The following is a 23,172-nucleotide window of genomic DNA, read 5'->3' as shown; positions in this document are numbered from 1 at the left end:
TCAGTGCACTGTTTGGTGATAATTAAATGTAACAATGCTGAAGATTCCTTTTATTTCTACTTCCAAAGGAAAAGGTTAAATAAGTGTTCTCCAATTTGTTCTCCACTATATGTACACCCACACACATACACACACGCACATGCACACACCCCTCAAACTGCACTGACATTTCTTTTTGACCAAAAGAGTAGATCCTGGGAGTAAGTGCAAAATGCAAAATCAACTGACAGAAAATGCTGAACAAACAGCATCATAAAAATACAAAATATTTATATTACTGAACTATTAACAGATGATGTTCTCCGTTTCTTTAAAACTTTGGAACCACATAGCTGATTTCTTAAATCTAGTCCATGCCAGCTTCCAGAACTATTAATGATTTAGTTAGCTTCATTCTTTGATGCTTCATCAAAGTTTTCTACGAGATCTGAAAGAGATGAAGATATTTAATACAGTAATGCCCAGTAACATTACCTTCTCAAGTTTAATGAAAATGCATACGTTATAGGAAACGTTAAACAGTTCTTAACTAGACTCACCTACACCATTTATTACGGGCAGATTTCAAAGGGTTTTAGAAAATAGGGTTTGTTTGAACGTACACAAAAACTAGAAATGCAGGAACACTCGAAGTTCTAACATGAAGTGATGAAGATCTGATTTTCAGAGGTGTTCTACTAGCTACAGTTGAGTTCTGAGCCATCAGCATTCTTTAAAGAATGCCTGAAGCTAGGCACCCATTAACTGTTGTACTCGAGGAAACAGAAAATTTTGTAGAGAACTGAATTTTTATGCAAGGTCAAAGAAATAAATCAGTGCCAGAGCATGAAAAATTTAACCTCTGAGCCCACCAGTCTGATGTTTTAGCTAATACGCTACACTGATGGATATAGAAGAATGTGGTGATTGACAGACAATTATTGATGGACAAATTAAGAACTTACAGTATTTATTTATTGAGAAACTTTCAAACACTGACATAAGCTTTAATTCTTCTACTACAGCAATAAAAATCCCCCCCCAGGCTCTTAAAGACAACCTGGTGACTATGTCAATCATGTAATTTTGCAGTCTTAAAACCCTACTGGATGTTTAGATCACCTGGTCAACATCCCTGAAAGTATTTTAGCCTATTTTCATTTAAGAACTAAGCAATTTTCACAAGGTAAACCTTTTTTCAAAAGCTGGAATCCAAAGTCATCAATGTTTTACTGCTGCCTAGTATATGAAGCCTCCCTTAGCAAGTGAGAAGTACCATCACATGAAGAGCTAAATATTTAAATGCATGAATTGAAATACTTATACATTAAATGGATATAGAAGTGTGTATGTGCTTACCTGGGACATCATCATCTTCTTCATCAATATCTTCAGATTTTGGCGCTTTACTATCCAACACTATAACGAGAAATTCGGTGCTGAGTTCTCATTATACAGAATTAGGGACAATCACACGTAAAAATAAAAACTATAACATAGAGGTGAAAAAAGAAAGCATTTCCCCAACAGTGACAAAGACACGAACGACTGCGTATCAACAGTAATGAGCATGACCAAAAGGTCTACTTGTGAACATTCTTACATTGAAGTATTAGCACACCCGTTTTCAAACGCTTAGGGGTATTAAGGCAGAACTAGCAGAAGATCAACCAATACAGAAAAACGCCAGCGTGACGAGATCTTCTAACCGAAGTCATGTGTTTCTACGCAATGATAACGTGGTACCAATCAGGGACCAACATATCACAATTCCATTACCAAGCGGCCACAACTGCAGGAAAAAGTATTTCCGTATCAAGGGTCCTGCATCAAACCAAGTCTTCTGTAAATCATGGAACTTGGAAAATGCTACAAATAAGCTAGAGAAATGCAAGAACTTAAAAAATAGAAGAAAGTATTTTTTCTCATTGGTCTGACCTCCTGTACAATTTAAAGAAAGCATTGTTAAGTATCTATTGGTGTCAAGGTTGTATCAAAGAAATATGCTTATAACAATCATCTTTCTAAACTTTAAAAGGTATTTTACATACTAGTAAGTAAGGAAAAATAAACCCTTTACTTTCAATTAAATTCTGAACATAAAGTACAGAAGAAATTAAAATTACTGATTTAGAAGAAATAACTATTTGCTGCAAACATTAGAACAGGTAATGTATTTTCCAGTTCCAAATACAGACAACTGCAATAAATGGAATCAAATCTTTGATTCTGAATTAATTTTTAAGTCTTCTATTTTAGATTTAACTCTGAAGGGAATTACAGAGTAAAAGATAAAGAACATGTTTCTTCCTCTATATCCACAATAGAAATGTTCTGATGAACAAAGAAATAGAATCAATTCCCTGACAAAAAGAACCTGTTGAGTGAACCTGCTTTCCTGAGCATTTTGTCATACTCAGTTGTACACCTGGAATCACAGCATGCCCCAGTTATCAATTTTTTATTTGCTTACTTTCTTTTTAAAATCAGGGCTTGCTTATATTGAATTTTGAATCAAAGAGGGGAAAAAAAAAAAAAGTTTTTTTTTCCCCTCCCTCACCATATGTCCATAACAGTGGCAAATAAATAAAAGCATGTATGCTTTTGATCACTTTTTAAGCCACACATGCTGTTGTTAAATTTGGTTTAAAACTTTTAATACTTCATACGTTCTTTAAATTGTTGACGAAAGAGTCCAAAAAGACCTACCTTGTCTTGGGAATTGTTCAGCTAACTTCCTGAGACTTGTTAAGCTGTCAGCACCAAGCTGGCTTAAGATGCCTGGAAGCATTTCTGTGATCGGTTTAGCCTCTGCATGACCAGTAATTGCAAAAGTGTTAGCAGAGAGGGAAGCTTGAACCTTGGGGTTGTTGAAGTGAATAACTGTTCCATCATCCTTTATCATGTTCACCTGTTTAAATATATTGAATAATGTTTACCAAAACGTTGCAGCATATGTTGAACAAGCACAATAAATTATTAATTCAAATCTAAATTTAAAATATCAAAATATAAAAAACCTACAAAACTAGCACTCCTCCTAGAGAATAATGTAACTATGATAAAAGCGTCTGGAATTAACGTCACCTAAACTGCAAGTAAAATGAGTTGATGGTAAAATATGGGTTCATACAGACTATATGAAAATGCAGACTTTGAGAGCTATAGTTGCTTCATCAAATACACTTACCTAAATACTAAGTAATAAATATGCAAGGATTATATGTTATCTTACAGTTCATGTATATTTTTAACAAAGGTAAAAAACATACATAGGTTATTAGGCTGCAAGGTATAAATGAGTTAATATCAGGAATGTCTAGCGAAGAAAACCAAACTCTTCAGCTCTGTGGTAACCCTTTACAGACTAAAAGCTCTAAGAGAAAAGCCTTGCCACACCAGTTTAAGACACTGTCATTCGCACGTATCTGCATCACCTGAGGAAAACGCTATTGTTTCTGCAGCAGAATTGGCAAAGCTCGAGACTGACAATCTGGCCTACTTGCTGAATCTGCCCAAGGCAGGCATGCTTCCTGCACATACACACACACAACTGGAGGTTTGTGTACCAGCCTCGCTACAACAGGCTTCCATGCCTTCCCAATAATCCCATGACGACTCTTAAAACTAAGCACAACGTACAGTGACCCTGCTCTCTTCCTCCCCAGTTTTCTTGAATCACCAAGAATTAAGTTTTACAGCCACTACAGCAGCCCGCTTTGCTCCTACTGTTAATGTTTATATTGGCATATTTGCATGGGTTTATTTTACATTTTAACTTAAAGGGAGACAGAACGGAAAGTTAAAAGGTTTTTCTTCCAGGCATGGAAGAACCACTACGATTATGTGAAAAATAGTTTTGTCTGAAAAGAGTTCTACCCATCCAACCAAACAGTAGTAATAAACTTACATCACAAAACTTGTAAGTATTGGTTTTAGTAGAAGTTACAGGGAGAAAACAGAAATTTGGGAACTTAAGAAGAGATCTAAAAATATACAAACATGTAAGTTATCTATCTTCGCACAGCAGCAGGGTTCAAAATATGTTGTGAACAGGAAAAACAGGTGTGTTCTTTCCTGCAAAACTAAAGGATGTCCTATCCCTTGCACACAGGTAAATGGCAAAGGCTTCAAGCCTTTGGTCATCCTCTTGCTTAAAAGCCTCTTTTAAAAACCACACAGATGAGCTATTAATGTTTGACTCAACATTACTGGCCTCCCCAAACTCTACTCAGAGTTTACCAATGTCAACTCGTGTCTACTTAAATACAACAATATATACTGCAACTATGTACTTAGCTATCAAGGTGAAAGCGTTTTGCATTATCTTCCTTCACATCAAGACATTTAAAATCTTACTAATTTTGTCTAAATAAAGATCTTTTGTTCTGTGGAAAAAAAAACAAAAAAACAAACCACAAAACCAGAACAATACAACAAAACCAGAACAAGAACTGTCTCCTCCTTTGGGTTGTATAGCACAGCATATACATAGCACGCTTAAGTAAACAAACAAATTGAATTGTTTCTGTAGCAGAAGTATGAAAACTTACGGGCAAACCAGGCTTCTACACTGAATCTGTATTTGCCTTTGGTAGAGAGGTCTGCACTAAATGACCTCTGGAGGCACCTTGCAATCCTGCTTAAATGAATTAACCCCAGATTAAATATTATGCTTCTTTAACCAAGTACTACAGTAATATTGAGCTGCTGATGAAGGAACACCTCTGCCTCCCACGTATGAGCGTCACTCTCTACATTGTTATGTAAAATGGCAGTGTTTCAGTTCATATTTTATACACATAAAACAGATGTATTCAAAGAGCATCTGAAACCTTTGTATTCCTACCTACATTAATGCAGAAGCTGGTCCTGTAGAGTCTTTGCTGTGTTGTAAGAAATGTCATCTCCTGTGACTACCACAAACAATTCTGGTAATTTTCGCACAGTTAAAGGATCTAATTTTCATAATACAGACTTGCAAGTTCTTACTCCAGGTATTTTTATGGTTTTCTTTATATTCTGCACCACACAATCCTTGCTTTAGATGTGCCTGCACAGTATATGTGCACTTACTGCTCTTCTCTTTCAAGCAGGTAATCAAATTCATGAAGTCAAGAGAAGTTTTGAGTTGCAATGAATGCAAGATATACATGACAAACAGCTTACTAGCTTCTACAATCACTATCTGGCCAGCAGAACTTTCTCCCTTCTTTCTTTAGATACGTATGCATTAATGTGAGTGAGACAACCATCAAATAACTTTATCAGTAATCAGACCTATACATTTTTGAGAGGAAAACTGTTTAAAAAAAAACTACCACACACAAAAATAACACTGAATTTAATTTCAAACAGAAAAGACTTATTTTATCACTATACCTCTTCAATGCCAGCAATGTTATTTACTGCCAGTTTTTTGAGGGAACTCTGAAGTTTTTTGTCATCAGCTGTTGCTGTTCTGTGCACCACCTTCTTCTTTCTGCGAGCTGTTCCCTGGAAAAGATTCAGAGTACAACAGTCAGCTAGTCTCAAAATCTCACAACACTTTAGTTTTTGAAAGTCATACCACACTGAAAGCTCTGTAATCAATTTTCAACTTACTTCCCTTCACCCACAGCTTTAACTGTCAGTCTCAATTGTAAGGTTTTTCTTAAGTGTAAAAGACCAAAACACACCAAACTGCAGCAGTGTTTTTCCCTTCCCACAAGCTAGATTACAAAAATACTGTTTGCTATTAAGTAATACTTAAAGAGTTTCCAAGAACTTTCTTTTTTCCTGAAGCACAAATATAGCGATTTAAAAAGGCACACTTTCATAACCAAGTAATTAACATTTTAAACTGTTCCACAGACAGCAATTTTGGAATTCCTACTCTGCCACACTCTGTACAACCCCACCTACAGTTAGAAGACGAACACACACTCTGAACAAATTACATGCTTGCTTTCTTTTGTCATATTAGCTACCTGCTGGCTCAGAGAAAAGAAACAGCTCAGTGCAGAGTCAGCTAAGCCCTGGCACCGGCACAAAGGAAGGAACTCCTCAAAAGGGAGGAGAGAAAGGCAGAACTGGAACAACCAACAGGTAAGCTTAGCTTGAGCTTTCACAGGTCACAACAAGTCACTTAATTAAAAAGAAAGCTTCCACACTGGAAACTACTCATCTAGCAGTTGTGAACCCAAAGAAAATTGCTCTTCAGGTGGCAGTACTCCAATCCAAGTCACACAAAACCTGTATTTTTCAAGCCTCAGAAGTATGTATTTTTTCCCCTCCGATGAACTAAAGCTTATGTTTTGAAAAACAAATTTCAGAGATGTCTCTCCTTCAACCTGTAAATTACAGAAAACAGTACATTTCTGATGGTTTTCTTACCTTTCCTCCTATTCGGACCTGCGCTTGAAGCTTGGCCAGTTTTTCTTGGTTCATAGTGCTGGGTCTAAAGAATAATGAAAAAAGATACAGATACAAGTTAACCATCAAAATACTACGAAAAAAAATTCACAGTCCATTTTTAAGAGTACTACTAAAACCGCATCGGGATTTTAAACTCACAGAAAATTTGTCAAAACAGAGCATAAGATTCACAAACACAAAGCTTCAAAGCCAGGCCACCTAAATAAAACAAAGTGCTCCAGCAGCGTCTGTACGATGATGAGACAAACCAACAGAATGTTTGATTTTGCACCAGAGGTACCAACTGTAACTTTCCAGGTAAGCCAGTTTCCTGTTGGAACCATTTGACTGAAGCACTGGCTCAGAACAGACCCAAATCAGCACGCACAGCACAAGTGCTTCCAGGAAAACACTACGCTTCTTTGAACACCACTTCCAAATAATGATTCTCCGATACTTTTAACTAATAAGCCAGCTCCGAACTTTGTGAAGTTCACGCCTTGACAGATTTGCTAGATAAACCTCTGGCAGCCATTCATCCAATTCAATGGCTGGGAAGTTAGTCCAGTGGCTTCTCCAACAGGTCAGGTGGGACCTTTAGAGGCGAGAAGGCCTGAAAAATCTGTAACGGGTGGAAAAACACCTCCAGCCCTCCAACCCCTGGAAGGTATTTCGCTGCTGTGTCCCAAGAAGTCACCAGTGATCCCCTGAATGAAGAGGGGACTCCCTCTACATTCCCACTGGGCCAGGGAAGCAATGGAGAGGAGGAGATGGGGCTCCCGCAGGCGAGCAGGGAGCCCGCGAGGCCTCAGCACCGCCGGGAATATCACCGCGTGGACGGGGACTCCGCCGGGCAGGCGGGAGAAGGGACTCGGGCGGGCTGGGCGGCTCGCTGGCCCACTCCGAAACACGAGGAGCGGGAGGGGATAAAGGCCCCTTCCCTCGGGAGCCAGGGCAACCCCGCTGGGACGGGGTACCGCGATCCCGGGGAGAGCCGCGGGCCACCCGAGCCCAGGCCGACCCACCACACCGCGCCCGAGCGCAGGGCCTCGCTCCCCGTCCTCTCCTCGGGGAACGGCCGGCGCCCGCGGCCCAGCACGGCGGACAGGGACGGGACGGCGCCGAGCTGCCGCGGCGCCCCGCCGGGAAGCGCACGGGGCAGGGGGCCCGCGCCGGCAGAGCGGAGCCGGCAGAGCGGGCAAGGTCTCACCTGAGTCCGGCGGATCCTCCGCAGCCCAACACGCGGTAAGAACAAGATGGCGGCCGAGGAAGGAAAGAGAGGCGCACAGAGAAAGGAAGGCTCGCGCCACGTGACGGCACCAGCCCGCCCGCGGATTGGCGGAGCCCCGGAGTCACATTTGCATAGCAGCAGGGGCGGGGGCGCGGGGAGGCGTGCGCGCGCCCCGCGGTGCCTCCCGGGAGTTGTAGTCTCCGGGGAGCGGCGGGGACCGATGCCGGGTACCCCAAACCCGGGCCGCGGCGGCTCCAAACGCGTCACCAGGCACTTGTCAGCGCGCTCTGCCTCTGGGCGAACCCTCCTTCATACACGAGTGCTTGCGCTCGGTTTTACCTTCCCAACCAGCCGGGCAACTCTTGAGAGCAGCGGGACAACAGGGTTTATTTGGGAGAAGAAAACAAACCCAGAACCCACTTCCCGCTGCCGCCAGGGTAACCCTTGGTTTTGTGCAGGGGAATAACCAGGGTTCTGGGGACCCGCTGCGACTGAGGCACTCCTGCCCCGGAGGCCTCGGCTGCCTGCGCCGGGCCGAGCCGCTCTGACCGAGAGGGAAATGGCCGAACGCCCCCTCAGAGGCCCGAGGAGAGAAAAGCCACAGCACGGGGCCCTCCCAGCCTCTCCCTCCCCCCCCAGCCTCTCCCTCCCCCCCCAGCCTCTCCCTCCCCCCCCGAGCCGAGCGGTGAGGACGGCGCACCGCCCACATCCACCGCACATCACTTCCTGGGCTTTAAAAGAAAAAAAAAAAAAAGGGAAAAAAAAAAAAAGGGAGGAAAAAAAAAAATCACCTAAGCTAGTCCGGTTCGTTCTCGGAGGTTTAGGGGCTGCACCCGGAGTGCCGCTGCTGCCCGCGCCGACACCATGAAGGCTCAGCCTGCGGCAGCCTCCATCTTCTGCCTGTGCCTGGTGCTGGCAGCCTCCGCAGCCTCCGCCACGGAAGGGCTCGGAAAGGGTCAGGCAAACGTTTTTTTTTTTTCGGGCTTTCCTCTCAACTTTTACTGTTGCCGTGAATGAGCGAGCCGGGGCCGGGGCCGGGCCGGTTCTCCCAGCCCGCGGCGGCGAGGGGGGCGGTCGGGCCGGCCGGGCGCTGCCGCCGCACCTCACCGCGGTTCGGAGCGAGCGCGCTGCCTTCAGACGTAAAACATGAGGGGTCTTTAAGCGGCCTTTGCCGTTGCACTTCTTTTCCGACTAAACCTAAATCCAAAGGAGTTTCCCTTTGGAGGGGCCCCGCTTTTACGGGGCGAGGGTGTGGGAGGGGACGCAGCCGCTCAGTGCCCCCCGCCCCGCCTGGCGCTGGGGTGCCCCGTGTGCCCTGCCCAGCCTCTGCCGGCCCCTTCTGCGCCTCCTGGCAGGCGGCGAATGGCTCTTCCCTCCCGCCCGCGGCTTCCCGTTTCCCTCCTGACCGCCCCTCACCTCTCCGGCTCCGCCGGGGGGTCCTCGTGTGGTTGCCATGTCTGGTAGCCCGGCTCGGTCAGGGTGCGCCAGGGCCCTCGGCTTCACCCCAGCTGGTGGCTTTAGCCTGTCTTAATTAAGTCTCCTCTTCAGGGCTGGCAGTAATGCAATTTGATCAATGGCAGCAAAGCTTTGTGGTGTGGATCCAAATCATTCCTCTTTCGGTTTACGGTTAATTCCTTGGATGACTTTCATTCAAAAGAAACCCTCTGTAATGTGTTGTGTAAATGCTTTTAAAAACATACTGAAGCTCGCCACAAAGTGGGTTTTAATTGAAACAAAAAAAAAAAAAAGAAAAGCTTTCAAAAAGCATTTCCTGGCTACAATAATACAAGGTTTTCCCTGTTTTAACGTGTTTGCCTTTGAATGAAATAGCTGTGTCAATATTCTGAGTAAACATGACTTCTGTGAACCCAACTGGGTTTGCTCCACTTCGTTCAGCTGGTGTGAACGTAGCCTTGTGTCTGAAGCTGCCTCTGCAGCTGATACCTGTGTGTGGTTGGACATGGACGAGGCATCCCCACCTTACTGCTAGCACAACTAAATATTTGTTGTGTTGCGCCATGTATGTTCTCAGATGTTCATATCAGGAGAGAAGGTAATAAAAATACTGTGCCAACAGTTCAAACCTCTCGGATGCTGAACTAGGGTGCCACAAGGTTTTGCTGACCCTGTTCTTGGCTTTCTCCAACTTCTTTGCCATAGTTGTCTACTGGAGACAATGCCCACTTTCCCGTGTCAGAACTGGGCAGCCTGTGGCTCCCGACCCCTGTGCAGCTCCCGAAATCTGCTCCCCTCAGCACCCAGGGCACTGGGGGTTGCTGACTGATCCAAACTCTCAGCGTTGGGAAGGGGCAAGCCGAGGCTGGTGTGTGGTCATCCAGCAGAGCCCTGCATTACTGGAGAGATGAGACCTCTGAGGAGGTCTTCTAAGGGAGTTCCTCTATGAACAGTTCCCGGATCTCCTTCATGTCAGCTCTCCGCATGGCATTCAGCCACGTGAGGTAGTGCTGTGTTGGCTACAGGATCAAAAAAAAATAGGATCCTGTGCTTTCCATTTGTTAAACGTACACTTGCTCACTCTTAACTCAGCTGACACAACAAGACTTGTTATCTGAGTGTGGAATAAAATATTTCCTGCATTGTTCAGTCACTATAACATTCAGAAACCTGTGTAATGGTGTTCTTACTCTTTGATGATAATTATCATCAGCAGTAATATCTAGCATAATAGTTTTAGAGCAATTAATGATAGTATGTTTTTAAATATTTTAAAGTTTCACTTTAGTTCACATTCAGTGGGATTTAGGAAGCCAAATGCAGACGTGTTTAATTTGTCACTAATCAGTTAATAGATGTTCACAAATTGAAAAAGAATGAGGCATAATCAGAAGATTCCTCAATTTTAATCTCTGTTTGGGGGATTTTGGTGTCATTTGCGTATATATAAACTATTAACAAGTGTGGTATGTTTTTGTTAATTAATTTCAATGGGATTCCTCATAAGGCTATGTAGGTTGTAACTATTTGCATAAGTCTTTCCAGGACTGGGATTATAGGAATATAAAATGAGTTGAAAATATTCTTAAGGGTTTGGACTGTTTTCCTCTGTTAGTTGACATGTTAAATTATGCAGCATTTATATACCCTTCTCTCTGGCAGGTTTTGGAGATCATATTCATTGGAGAACACTAGAAGATGGGAAGAAAGAGGCAGCAGCCAGGTATGTTATCCAGCTTTAAATACAAAAAAAGTGTTTTTAAAAACACTCACAAAGGTTCTACATCAATCCTAAATTTAATGACAGAAAATAGTAATTATTAACAAACATGAACATGGTTTAGGAGACTGTTCAGATCCCTATAGCTTATTAGAGAGAAAATACAGCTTAACTTTACTGAGGCACCACCTAGGTTTGATCACTGCAGGCTAATTAAATGATTGAAGTCTTAGCATGTCTTTGAAATGAGAAGAAAATAATTTATTATGATCGAGAAAGATCCGGTACTCAAACGCAGAAACACGTGTTTAGGTGGTACTCAAAAACTAGACTAAACCACCTAAACTCAAAGCTTTTGTAAAATTTGATGTACCTTCATGGATGAGGCCTCAGTGTGAGATGAGAGTTATTTTGTTAACCATCTGCAGAAAAAGTCTGAAAGTTTCAAACTGTAGAGAATTAGTAAATTGTTTACTAAGTAGAACCTTTTCTGAGTTAAGCTTAAACTCTAAAAAGAACACTGTCTCTATGAAAAGGTAAAAAAAGACATTTTGACACATTTTTTTCTCAGAATTTATTCTGTTTCTTGTTAAAATGCGCGAAGGAAAATAGTGTGCTTATAAATTCTACTTGTATTTTTAAATTTATAACCTAGATCTGGCAGTGCTGACATTAGCAGAAATTAATTATGCCTTCCAGGTTTGCTATTCAATTCAATTTTCCTCTCAAACTGATCCATCTGGTGAGTCCTACACTCTAGTGTAGACACCAAATTAACCCAGATGGTACAGTTCCGAAGTCTTACAAGTGTTTACAACTGGATGTTTTAGCATTTATTTGATATATCTGTGCAAAAAAGTAGATGATTTCAGTATTTGCAGGAATAATTGTGGTGTTACGTTGCAGTGAAGCAGAGGAAGCTTTGAAATGAGACAGAAGAAGGGAGGGAGGGCGGGTGAGCTCTTGGGCTTAGGCAGGATGAGCGTCTCTGCTCGGCAACAGTCCCGCAGTGAGGGACGGCTGTAATGCTCACCCTGTCCTTTCACTGCCAGAAACACTGACCTGCTCACCAGTTTCAGCTCAGCAGCATCGGACTGTTGGTGAACTGAAAGTCTGGAAGAAAACAACAACAACAAAGAAAAGCTAAACCTAAGAAGCAGATTTTTGTTTTAAATTTGACCCTAGGTCAGGAGATGAAAAACTATACGAAATTATCAGTTACGCATCCGGCGAGATGCACCAGAGCCGGTGGTCTAGGAAGATTCGAGACGTAAATCGGTTTCAGTTGTGTAAATAGTACAGCCTGGCTGCGTGGGAGCTGCTGGAGACGGCTCGGGATTGAGTTCCCTGTAGGCGAGGGCGTTCGCGATGCCCGGGTGCCTGGGTCTCAGGGGCAACCACAGCGCGATCGCGCTTTCAAGCAGGGCGCCCCTCGGGACGGCGCCCCTGGGCCAGACGCGTCCCGTAGCGAGGCGATCCCCGGTCCCCCGGGTGCCAGCGGCCCGTGGGGCCGCCTGGGGTGCGCGGGGGCGGCCGTGGCGAACCGCAGCGCTGCTGCCCCGAGCCCGGAGGGAGCGGAGGGCGCGGGGCTGCGAGGCGCTCCGCGGGGGCTTCTACGCGAGCCCACGGCGGGGCCTCACGCCGCGGCGGCCCCGGGCGACCGGGGGTGGGGTGTGAGTGACCCGAGCGGAAGCAGTCGCCGTCGCCGTCCGGGTCAGCATGGCGGCGGGCCGGGCGGGAGGGCCGGCATGCCGCTGGTGGTGGTGTGCGGGCGGCCGGGCAGCGGCAAGAGCCGGCGGGCCGCGGAGCTGCGGGAGGCGCTGGGCGGGCCGGAGCGGCAGGCGCACGTCGTGGCCGAGGCGGAGGGCGGGCGGGCGGCGCTGCGGGCCGAGGTGGAGCGGCGGCTGAGCCGGCGGGACGTGGTGATCGTGGACGCGGGTAACGAGCTGCGGAGCATCCGCTACGAGCTGTACTGCGCGGCGCGGCAGGCGGGCACGGCGCGCTGCCTCCTGCACTGCGCGGGCGGCGCGGGCGGCCCCGACGAGCCGCCCTTCGAGGCGCCCGACCCGCGCAACCGCTGGGACCGGCCGCTCTTCACGGTGTGCGGCGAGGAGCCGCTGCCGCTGGCCGACATCCGCGCCGCCCTCTTCGAGAGCGCGGCGCCGCCGCCGCACCGCTCCACCCGCAGCCAGCCGCTGCAGTCCGGCGGCTTCCTCCACCGCCTCGACATCGCCACCCAGGAGGTGCTGGCCGCCGTCATGGCCGCCCAGCGCAGCGGCGCGCAGCCCGGGGAGGCGGTTCGAGTGCCCGGCGTGGCGGAAGGGCTGGTGCTGAACCGGCCCGTGAGCATGGCCGAGCTGAGCCGCCTGCGGAGGCAGTTCATCAGCTACACCAAGATGCAGCCCAGCGATGAAAACTTGCCCCAGCTGGCCAGCATGTTCCTGCAGTACCTGAGCCGCAGCATCCAGTGATCCCTCGCACCTGTGCGTGCGCAGCAGCGGCCGTGGTCCGGTCTGGGAGTACTTGCAACAGTAAGAACGTGCCTTCCAGCCACGGACCCCACGGAGCTTGGGTCCCACCTGTCGTATACAAGATCATGCAGCAACAGCAGCTCTGGGAAGATGGATGCCATGTCCCTGCAGCAGCTGAGCAGCCTGTATTGCTAAGAGGATCTGCAGGGATGCTCTTCCTCCACCCCTGAATTCTCCTCACTTGCATCTTGTGAAAAGGAGAGCTGCTGTTACATCCTCAAGCAAGTGAAGTCTCCTGCAGAGACCTAAGCTCCAGTACTCAAATAGTATCTGAACATGAAAGCCCAAAAGGTGGTGACCATAGGGAAGACTTTTTTCTTCCGCATTGGCATGCATATATCTTGAATAAGAAGATTGTTTTTTCTAAGGCTGTCTCCAGATAATGTCAAACTGCAGAAGAGACTTCAGGTCCAGAACTGGGACAGGCTGTATTTTTTCAGATATGACAGTTTCAAAATATTGTGCTAAACCCAAGAGGTAGATTTGCAAACTCTGTGCAATACAAGGGTGGCTGGCTTAGCAAATTCAAACCTCTCTGTTTCAGTTTTAACAATAAAATGTGTGCCTTAAGTGGAGTAAAGTCTTAATTTACCGCAGGTCTAGTTTATTGAAATAACTTGCTATGTCTTTTCTCTGCAAGGTGACATTAAATATCTTTAAAAACACTAGTTGTTTAAGACTGAGTGTTCTTATAGGAAGAATGAGCTAAAATAACAGTGTCTGTTCTGAGTGAAACTATCCCATAAGTCTGTACTATCTATGACGAGTAACTTAGTTTCAACTAGTTTCAAACTTTACTATACCACATACATAGCTTATATATAAACTTATATAAACTTTTCACTTTCTGGTGGATGCTTCATCGCTTGTTTTAATAAATTGTGGCTTTTGGTTTTGATTGTATGTGTAGCATTACCTGGCAGGAAATGGTAAAGTGGAGCAGGAAGGGTTACTTCAATTACAGTGGCTGTTTATCTGACATAGCAGCTGCTAGGTAGACTTGCGCATTGCAGAACTGAGAAATGACTACAAAAATGGTTTTATGTAAATGAGTTTATTTTCCCAGTCAAAGTAAAGAGAATAAAGCTGAGAAAATACATTATCTCTAAAACTTCCGTGAGTTCTCACTGGCTAAGAGTTGGTATTTCAGGACTGCAAGCTTTTCCATTTAAAATCTGCTTTGAAAATTTCTCTTAAAAAAAAAAAGTAGTATGTTGCCCTGCCAATTACTAGATGATTGAACTCTTCTGACATGAAGCACTGATCCTTGATGATAAGAACAATGTGTATTTTCCAGTCTTAAATCAGCGTCTCCTCAAGAAAGAGGCAAAATCACGTTGGACTGTGTGGGAACAATGGGGAAAAAAAATGTATTTTCCTCATCAGGGAGAGGACGCTGATGTAATACAAGCTTTACCAGGGAAATGTGTATTTTTGCTCCTTAATGCAAACAGAGTCCTATGTAAAGAAGATGGTAACGTATTGGTTAGTTATAAACGGCAGACTTCTGTTTGAGCTACTCTAAATGTTAATTCCTTCTTCTCCACCCTTTCCTGGTTCTGAAGGCCATAACTGAATGCTGCAAGGTAGGGATTTCCTTTCATATCTATCTACAGCTAAAGAAAAACTTGTACTTCAGTTCTGCTAGTCATTAATTTAGTTGCCGTCATGTGCAAAGGTGTTTGTAATTTTTCTGTGAGGAATTAGCTTCATTTTTATCCCCCAAAATAGTAACAGAGTTTACAATAGCAGAAAGCTTGAACTTTGCTTTACTTGTCATATCCTGAAGGAAATATCCATATAGTACGTTCTCTGCATGTCTGTCTTGATTTCTTCTTTTCCTTCGCCTAGTTTTAGGCTGTTCTTTCTGTTTTTGAAGCTATATCATTATTACCAGCTTCCCTTGGATACTTTTCCACAGCTTAAGGGGTTTATTGGTAAGAGAAAAGGGATGGCATACCCAATTCTTGTTCTTCGTCTTTCTTAGTTTATTGCCCTAGTCAGCTTTCACCAGTTCAACTGTTGGATAGTAGAAACAATGAAAGTGTTAGTAAGGACTTCCACGAGCAGGAATGTGGAGGTAGGTGGTGTACTACCTGGATGTGCTCAATAGCAACAAAAGTCACCTGTAGTTGTATCACTTTTCTTGTTAGAAAGGTAAAATTGACACAAAATAGTCAGGAGCAGTGAAGTGGTGGATTAATTAGATCACCAGCACTAACAACAGGAAGTATGTGAAATTCGTAGTGTGTTTAAGGCCTCTTTGTTTAATCACATGATACAGCCTGGAGATGTTAGGAAGGAGCTTAGAGAAATTGAACTTGGTAAGCTTGACTTTGTCAGAAGGCAAAATGCTGAAGGGATTTTTGACGAACAGGGTTAAATAAAACATAGGCAATGGAAACTTAACGTCTAGGTAGTATGGGTGGTAAAGGTCAAGTTAATTATTTGGGGAGAACAAATAATATAGAATAACTTTGATCCTTTTGCATTACACTTTATTCAGGCTGCAGTTCCAGCAGTCCTAGCACTTGTCACGTTTGTCACAGATTTGTTTCAGCATACCGACACGTAGGGAACTAGCCTGGCAGCCCAAGGGTTTGCAAGGTTCCTGTGTGTGATTATTGCTCAATGGAGGGTCTTAGTCACAGGAAAGGATTGAAACATACAGACGGTAGTGGAGAGAGGGATGGATGTATGACTGTCATCCACTGGATTGTTTCAAGCAGCCACGGAAATCCATCCTGAAATCTCTCAAGTGGCCAATGTCACTAACCACTTCCTGTAAAAAATGCATGACTGGTTGTGTATCTGAGCAATTCTAAACTATTAAGAGCAAACCTTCCAAAGAGAAAGTCTCCTCCTCTACAACAGCAGTTCTTGGCTGACAGTTATAGTAAATTACTATTACACGTTTTAAGATTGGGAAAACTTTTTGCAAGACAACCTTAGAACACAGCAGAATCTCTTTACCTCTCTCTCAGTTTCTGTTACATTTAGCCATTGCAGAAGTCTTGACTGTTAAAATGTACGTGTAATAGAATTTGGTTTAGAGGCTCAACTGTAAGCTTTCTTTGACAATTTTCTTTTATTTTTTTAGTGGTTTGCCTCTTATGGTTATCATCCACAAGTCTTGGTGTGGAGCTTGCAAAGGTAAGTGTATTTAATACTAGAGCGCGCCAAAATGTCTGATGAACTTTTGTGTGCAAATCATGTAACCATGAGAAACACGAACTTTACATGCAAAATGTGGCTAACGGTGTTTATATTTCATTTAGAGCAGTATAGTATCGCACCGCTTTACCTCTTAGCACTGCCAAAAGCCAACCATGCCTAAATGCCAGCAAACTAACAGCTGTAGTACTGCACTTCTGTAGTGGCTGCAATTTCTCCTGCACTTGGCTATAAAAAACGGAACACAATGAATGATCTTCAAGAATTAAGTGTAAATTGTGGTACTTTCAGCTGGTGGTTCTTCAGAGATGAGGCTTTGTCACTTTCAGTATCGCAGACAACCACGCGGGGCATAATGGCTGAGCTTAAGGCATGAGCTAGTTGAGTGAGAGTAGTGGTTTACAGCAAGCTTTTTGCTTCTGTTCCACTGGTTCAAATGTGACTGTTGGCCCAGGCTTCATCACTGAAGCAGGGATTGCTTCAGTTACCTGCTGTTCCGGGCCTGGCTTGATACATATATTCCATTTACTCACTGCTTATTGAAAAGCACCAGCTCTCCTGAGGGAGGTATGAAGTCCTTTTGATGCTAACCTGAAATCTTTTCCACTGTCTTTACACATTTCTCTTTTATTCCCCTCATTCATTAGCTTTAAAGCCAAAGTTTGCCGAATCCAAGGAGATCTCTGAACTTGCCCATAATTTTGTAATGGTCAACCTTGAGGTAGGCTGCCCTCTGATTTGTATCCATGTAACTTTCTAGTAATTAAGTATTTGGAATCCTACTTAACTGGTTGCATCCTGTTTTGTGTACACCCTAAATTGTGCACTCCTGAATAGGTATTCAAGATGGATTGATATAGCTGATTGTTTAAAAAATAGTTTTCTTCAGTCTGGTTATTTTAATTGTGTTCATAAACCTGGCTCTCTGCCATTGTCTCTTTATAGATTTGTACCTTGTGTCATTTGTGTTGCTGCAGTAAAGGAATTTATATTCGTTCTCTCATGACATATCAAAGGTTCCTACACCAAAGTGGAGCATTTAATGCAAATTGACAGAACAGAAATAGATACGATTATTTTCACAAATGGCCATAGTTTAGGTAAAAATAACTGTGTTTTGAGAGCAGAAGATACTGCAGTTACCCAGTGTCTGTTCAAGGTGTAAATTGCTCAGGGTAAATGGAATCTGAAGGCAATAGCTCGTTTCTTTAAGTGCTGTGTTTTGTTAGATACCTTGCTGATATGTTCCCTCTCTTCTGTCTTGCTTTGGTAGGATGATGAAGAGCCAAAGGATGAAGCCTTTAGTCCTGATGGAGGTTACATTCCCAGAATCCTTTTCATGGGTAGGGTATCCACAGCTGTTGTATCCACTCACAGGAATGTGTTCTTATTGTTACCACCTAAATTTCCTGTTTGATGTCTTGTTTCATAGACCCCAGTGGAAAAGTCCACCCAGAGATCATAAATGAGAAAGGAAACCCCAGCTACAAGTATTTCTATACCAATGCTGATCAAGGTATGTGCAAAGTAGTTTGAAGTGCATTTTTAGGGAGGTGAAACTCTGGGTGTGTCCTGAGTGAAGGACACACCTTCACTTTTAAATGGAGAAAATTATGATACTTTACAGCATAACTGGGAGCCGTTAGATACAGCATGAGTGGCTCTCTTGTGCCTTGAGGAACCATGTTTTGAATCATACCTACTATAATGTCTGTAGGACCTAAACTTTGTCTCCAGTTGTGGCATGAAAAATCAGCAATTTGCATGATCCAGCTGCAAATAGTTGGGAAAAGGGCACAGGACTGTTTTTTTTTTCTCACAGCTTAATTTGTAGGTCTACATTCTGTAATTGTGTTATTCTAAAATACTTTAATTATGAGGATGCCTTGATGTTTTCATCTTGAGATTAATAGTTGCTATCTCTTTCTGTAATCTTTCAGTTGTCCAAGGGATGAAGGAGGCCCAGGAGAAGCTAACAGGTGATGCTTTCAAACAAAAACACCTGGGAGATGAACTATAATGAATACACTGAATGATGCTTTTCCATCACTTCAAAACTCTAAAAGGAAATGATTAAACAGACCAAGAATGTAGATGCTCTGGAGGGACATAATTCTCCTGTCAACAATGTTAGGTTAAATCCTGTTTGGAGTTCACACACATGCAACAGTCACAGTGTTATCTCCTCCTCTGCCTGGCAGTTTGTACTGTAATAGTTATTTGCAACTAGGTAATGTGCAAACACATCAGTTTGAGTGTTTGAGCAACCACTAATATTTGGTGTTAAAAGGGAGGTGTGTAGGGCAAAACATTGTTTGAGGACAAACAGTGTGATGGGAGTAACTAGAAGTAGCCAACATTTTGATGCTTAATCAGGGTTGGATCCCTCTCTTCTCACTAGTATTATGTGATCCCATTGTTTTTACTGGGAATTCCTATGAATGGGGCATGTTCCAGGGCCAGGTGTTTTCTAGACATCCCAAACCATGAATTCTGTCACTAAGCCAAGTAGAATTAAATTTCATGAATATCCAAGTAGCATGTGAAATTATTAACTCTGCAAACATATTTTGTGTAAAACTATGTGTGATTCATCTTTATTTGCCTTTGGGCAGAAATTTAATGTTTTCCTTGTGCACTCACCGTTTGATTGTCTTATCAAGTGAGGGTGGGTTGTTGAAGCTTTACGGGGGCTCCCCTGTTATTCTTTGAATGTTTTTTGGCGAATGCTTTGCCATCACATTGTACTGTATTTTTGTAACAGGGTGAAAATTAAACCTTTTTAAACATAAGCATGCAGACAGTGTTTGTGGTAAAGGCTTTCCATTCTTAAGGATGGGGGAATATATTTTTATGTTGCAGTGGTTATTAATATTGAATGTCACAGCTGAAGGTTTTTCCTTTTTGTAATTAAAAAACAACAGTTGCTTTTCATGTAATAATATGAATATAATTCAGCCATTCTTATACTACGTATACTTTTGCAGGCAGGGTAACAGCTAGTGTTTTATCTATTGGAGCTGAAAAGAAAAATAGAGGGGGAAAAGAATGACCTCTCTTCATCTGTTGGTAACGTTTTTCCTAATGCAGCACAGGCTGCTGTTGGCCGCCTGTGCCACACGGGCGCATTGTTGGCTCACGGTCAGCTTGTTCTCCACCTGCACTCCCACGTCCTCCTCTGCAGAGCTGCTTTCCACCCTGTCAGCCCCCAGCCTGTACTGGTGCACAGGTTATTCCTCCCCAGGTGAAGGACTTTGCATTTGCCTTTGCTGAACTTCCTGGCAACCCTCTCTGCCTGTTTCTCCAGCCTGTTGAGGTCTTCCTCAATGGCAGCACAACGATCTGGTTATCAACTACTCTACCCAGTTTGGTAACATCCAGGTTGTTAACGAGGATGTTAAAGTGTCGACCACAGAGGAACTCCACTAGTGACGAGCCCCTTTGAGCCCGGCAGTTCCACCGGTTTTCCATCCACCTCACTTCCCATTAGTTTGGGTTGCACTTCATCAGTTTGTCTATGAGGAAGCTATGGGAGACAGTCCCAAAAGCCATACTAAAGCCAATATAAACACCACCTGCTGCTCTCCCCTCATCCACTGAACTCATCATCTAAAGGAAGGAGTCTTGTCCAGAGGGCACTTGCCATAACTTCCCATAACAAACACAGAGACATATTTTTCTACAGATAATTTTTGAAGAGCTGTCTGAGGACATTAGTTGGGGAAAATTGTTATATACAATAAACCAAACTTGTCTACTGAGTCCATTTTTACTGTTGAGTAGCTTTTTGAATTTTACTTTCCAGACCAGTCTGCCTTTAAGAGATTTTAGACACCAAAACTCAATTGGGCACTAAAAGACAAGGACTCAGTGGAAATAACGGCATTATTGCGCATTACAATTACCCTGCTTGACTACTAGCAGTTGTTCTACAGGTTTTATCTTCTGCTTCTGCTGCAAATTGTCTAATAAATGAAATTGAACTCAGCAACTATTCTGCAGTTGTATCAGCCTTCAAAGTAAATAATTCTGTGCAAGTCCTGAAAAAGGCTTTGTGTTTTGGAAAATTGTCTTCTGTTTCCCTGCTGTATCAGTTGACCTAATAAAAAATAGGTCCTGTCTGATGCTTCTTAATTCATTTGTAGCCTTAGATTGACACAACTGTAAAAAACCATTGCTACGTCTTTCTTACTTGCCACCAGGGGGAGGACTCTGCTTGATCATCAGGGATAGGATTCAACAAATAATAATAAAAAAACCCCAATCACTGATGCACCTCTGCGATTTTCCAGGCACGCTTGCAGCAGCTCTGCCCTTGTCTTATCTCTGCAGTGAAATTATAGCCTGTGAGATGTATGTCATTTGCCCCAAAGCTTTGATTTGCAAAATGCTCTGGTGCTAGAAGCAACATGGCCTCGAAGTAATTTTTTAAAAGTTCTCCATCTAGACACGTCTCCTTTCAGTGACAGATACAGGAAGTGTGCTTCATCCTTTATGTTTAAGACCATTCTGATTCAAAATTACTCTCCTCACCTCTTCTCTGACGCATCTCCTCTCCTTCAGCACTTTCTGCCTTCCAGACTTGCTACTCCCAAAGGAAAAAAATAATCCTTTTTCCTTTGTGATTTAGCAGCCTCCTTTCTCTCTAATCCTTTCTACCCCCTGTATATTCAGGCTTGGTGAGCTGGTGCAGATTCCCCACCTGCCCTTCTACTGGCTCTGTTCTAGACCATGCTTTTGTCCCCTGTAGCAAGGTGGAGCTCGGCACTTGGTGGCCTGCATGGTGTTTAGCTGCGGTCTCAGTAGAACATGACGTAGGGGCTGCCACAGCCTGATTGTTAGGGGCAGCTAGTTAACGAGCGTAAAAGCCGTTTCACATCTCTGGATTGCAGGGTAAACTTACTTTTGATCTGTTACTTAAATATTTTTCTCTTTCTACTTGGTTCATTTTAGACCTGAACATTTTAGTTGCAGATTCCTTACACCCTTCTGCTTTTTAATCTAGATCAGGTGATACTGCTGGTTGGCGCTTCCTTCTGTGCAGAGGGATATATCTTGAACCTTCCATCCAACAGTTGCTTTGCGTATGTTGTGTAACTTCATGTAGGGAAGCAACTCCACAGGGTTTAGAGGAGCTGCTTACAGGTCAGTGTTTGTTGTAGTTGCATTTAAAGTTAATTATACGCTGTAGCAACTCGACAGTGCACAGTAACCAAGGGCTCAGATGAGTTTGCCCCCATCAGCTTTGTTTCATCTGCATATGACTTGCAATAAAGCTGCATACTTATATAACTTCTTTAGATACATCCCAGAAATCCCCTTGGATTATCAGCTTCTACTCCTTTTATGGTGATAACAAAACCCAAGGACACTTCAGAATTCTTAGTATAGACCCAAGGAACTGCCAGGCCAAATCAATCTCATGTAAACAAACATGCTGTCAGCTCCCTTTCTCCCAGAAACAACCCACAGAGGGAAAAAAAAACCCAAAGTTAATTAAAGAGTGACTGGATTGCAGCTAGCCATCTGGCTGCCTGGGAGCAGAGGTTGTTTTGTGCACCTGGGACTGAACAGGCTTTAAGGAAGTGTCAGCTCGAGGCTGGGGAAACCTTTTCTTTGCCATGCTTAGCAGCATGAAACAAGAGTGTAACAACCAAGAATGCCAGCACTGCCAGAGTGTCTCGTCCATCATCCGGGCATGCTGAGTTTTGGAGTCATCTACTTCAAATGCACTTTTGTCCCCGTGGCTGTTTGTCTGCCATCATATCTAGTCTGTATCAAATTGCTAATGAGTGTTATTCATTGTCCTCACTTACACCTTGTGTAACAAATAGCTCTGAAGTGAGATATAAATAAAATAAAACCTGTATGAATGCAAGGTCATAATCCTCCGAGGTGATAAAACTTTTATAAACTTTTGACAAGAGGAGAGGCCTTTGCATTTGCATTATGCTGTGATATTTATTTGCAGCAGACTCACTACTATGCCTGGTTGGGATTGCCCAACCAGCAGAATCACTCCAGGGCTGTTCCTTATCAACTGTGGCTATACATGGATCAAAACTGGAGACCTGAGGATGGAGACTCAGAAAGCAATAAAGGTGGAATCACACCGAGCAGAACTCTATCCAGAGAGCGGGGTAAGAAGGTGAACTTCACTGCAAGTTCACACTCACCTCAAAGAAAGCAAAGCCCAAGGATGAAGTTTATCTAAACGATTGCATTCCACTTCCAGACAGCTGTGTAAGTTGTCTGTGGGGCTAACTGGGCAGGGGAGCTTGCTGCCTGGAGGGAACCACGAAACAAACACAAAGGTCTGTCAAAATCATAGAATCATAGAATCATAAAAGTCACTTTGTCTCAGAACTATTCAGCATATTAACTCATTCGTCCTTTCTTCCTCCAAGAAACAGGTGCTGATTTGTTAAGCAGTTTAGTCAAATAAACTCAGTTTGCTTTTCTTTTCAAAGTTTGTCTAGCGTAAGGAGTGGCTGCCGACAGTTCCCAGGCCTGCCATTGTCTGGGGAGCACCACTCCTACTCGTGAGAAGGTGATTCAGTCTTGCAGCGCCAGCCTGGTGCCACCACGTCAGCATGCCCCGAGGAGGAGGAGGAATGTCCACTGATGGCTCCCAGCCAGCTCCTGTGGCCTGTCACCGGCAGTGGGGACATGATCCAAGACTCACG

The 23,172-nt window shown here is 43.8% G+C and overlaps 3 protein-coding genes across 3 annotated transcripts; 2 read left to right on the top strand and 1 right to left on the bottom strand.

Annotated features, from left to right (window-relative positions):
* Positions 1-253: 253 nt before the first annotated feature.
* On the bottom strand, positions 254-7,692 carry BTF3L4 (basic transcription factor 3 like 4). The gene is made up of 6 exons (XM_086617834.1): positions 7,586-7,692; positions 6,355-6,418; positions 5,362-5,475; positions 2,689-2,890; positions 1,339-1,398; positions 254-427 (listed from the first exon to the last, which is right to left on the bottom strand). Exons 2-6 carry the CDS (start codon positions 6,406-6,408, stop codon positions 381-383), a joined length of 477 nt encoding a protein of 158 aa, XP_086473960.1. The 5' UTR covers positions 6,409-6,418; positions 7,586-7,692; the 3' UTR covers positions 254-380.
* A 711-nt stretch (positions 7,693-8,403) lies between these two features.
* On the top strand, positions 8,404-20,395 carry TXNDC12 (thioredoxin domain containing 12). The gene is made up of 7 exons (XM_086617833.1): positions 8,404-8,561; positions 10,724-10,784; positions 16,413-16,465; positions 17,134-17,207; positions 17,760-17,829; positions 17,919-18,002; positions 18,427-20,395. The coding sequence occupies exons 1-7, from the start codon at positions 8,471-8,473 to the stop codon at positions 18,504-18,506; spliced, it is 513 nt and encodes a 170-aa protein (XP_086473959.1). The 5' UTR covers positions 8,404-8,470; the 3' UTR covers positions 18,507-20,395.
* Positions 12,515-13,904, top strand: KTI12 (KTI12 chromatin associated homolog). Its single transcript, XM_086617836.1, has one exon. The coding sequence runs from the start codon at positions 12,530-12,532 to the stop codon at positions 13,250-13,252; it is 723 nt and encodes a 240-aa protein (XP_086473962.1). The 5' UTR covers positions 12,515-12,529; the 3' UTR covers positions 13,253-13,904.
* Positions 20,396-23,172: the final 2,777 nt, after the last annotated feature.

The sequence above is a fragment of the Tauraco erythrolophus genome, chromosome 10 (assembly GCF_009769465.1).
Source record: "Tauraco erythrolophus isolate bTauEry1 chromosome 10, bTauEry1.pri, whole genome shotgun sequence".
Classification (NCBI taxonomy): Eukaryota; Metazoa; Chordata; class Aves; order Musophagiformes; family Musophagidae; genus Tauraco; species Tauraco erythrolophus.
The sequence above is the reverse complement of the archived record's forward strand: the minus strand, read 5'-3'. Positions and strand labels throughout refer to the sequence as shown.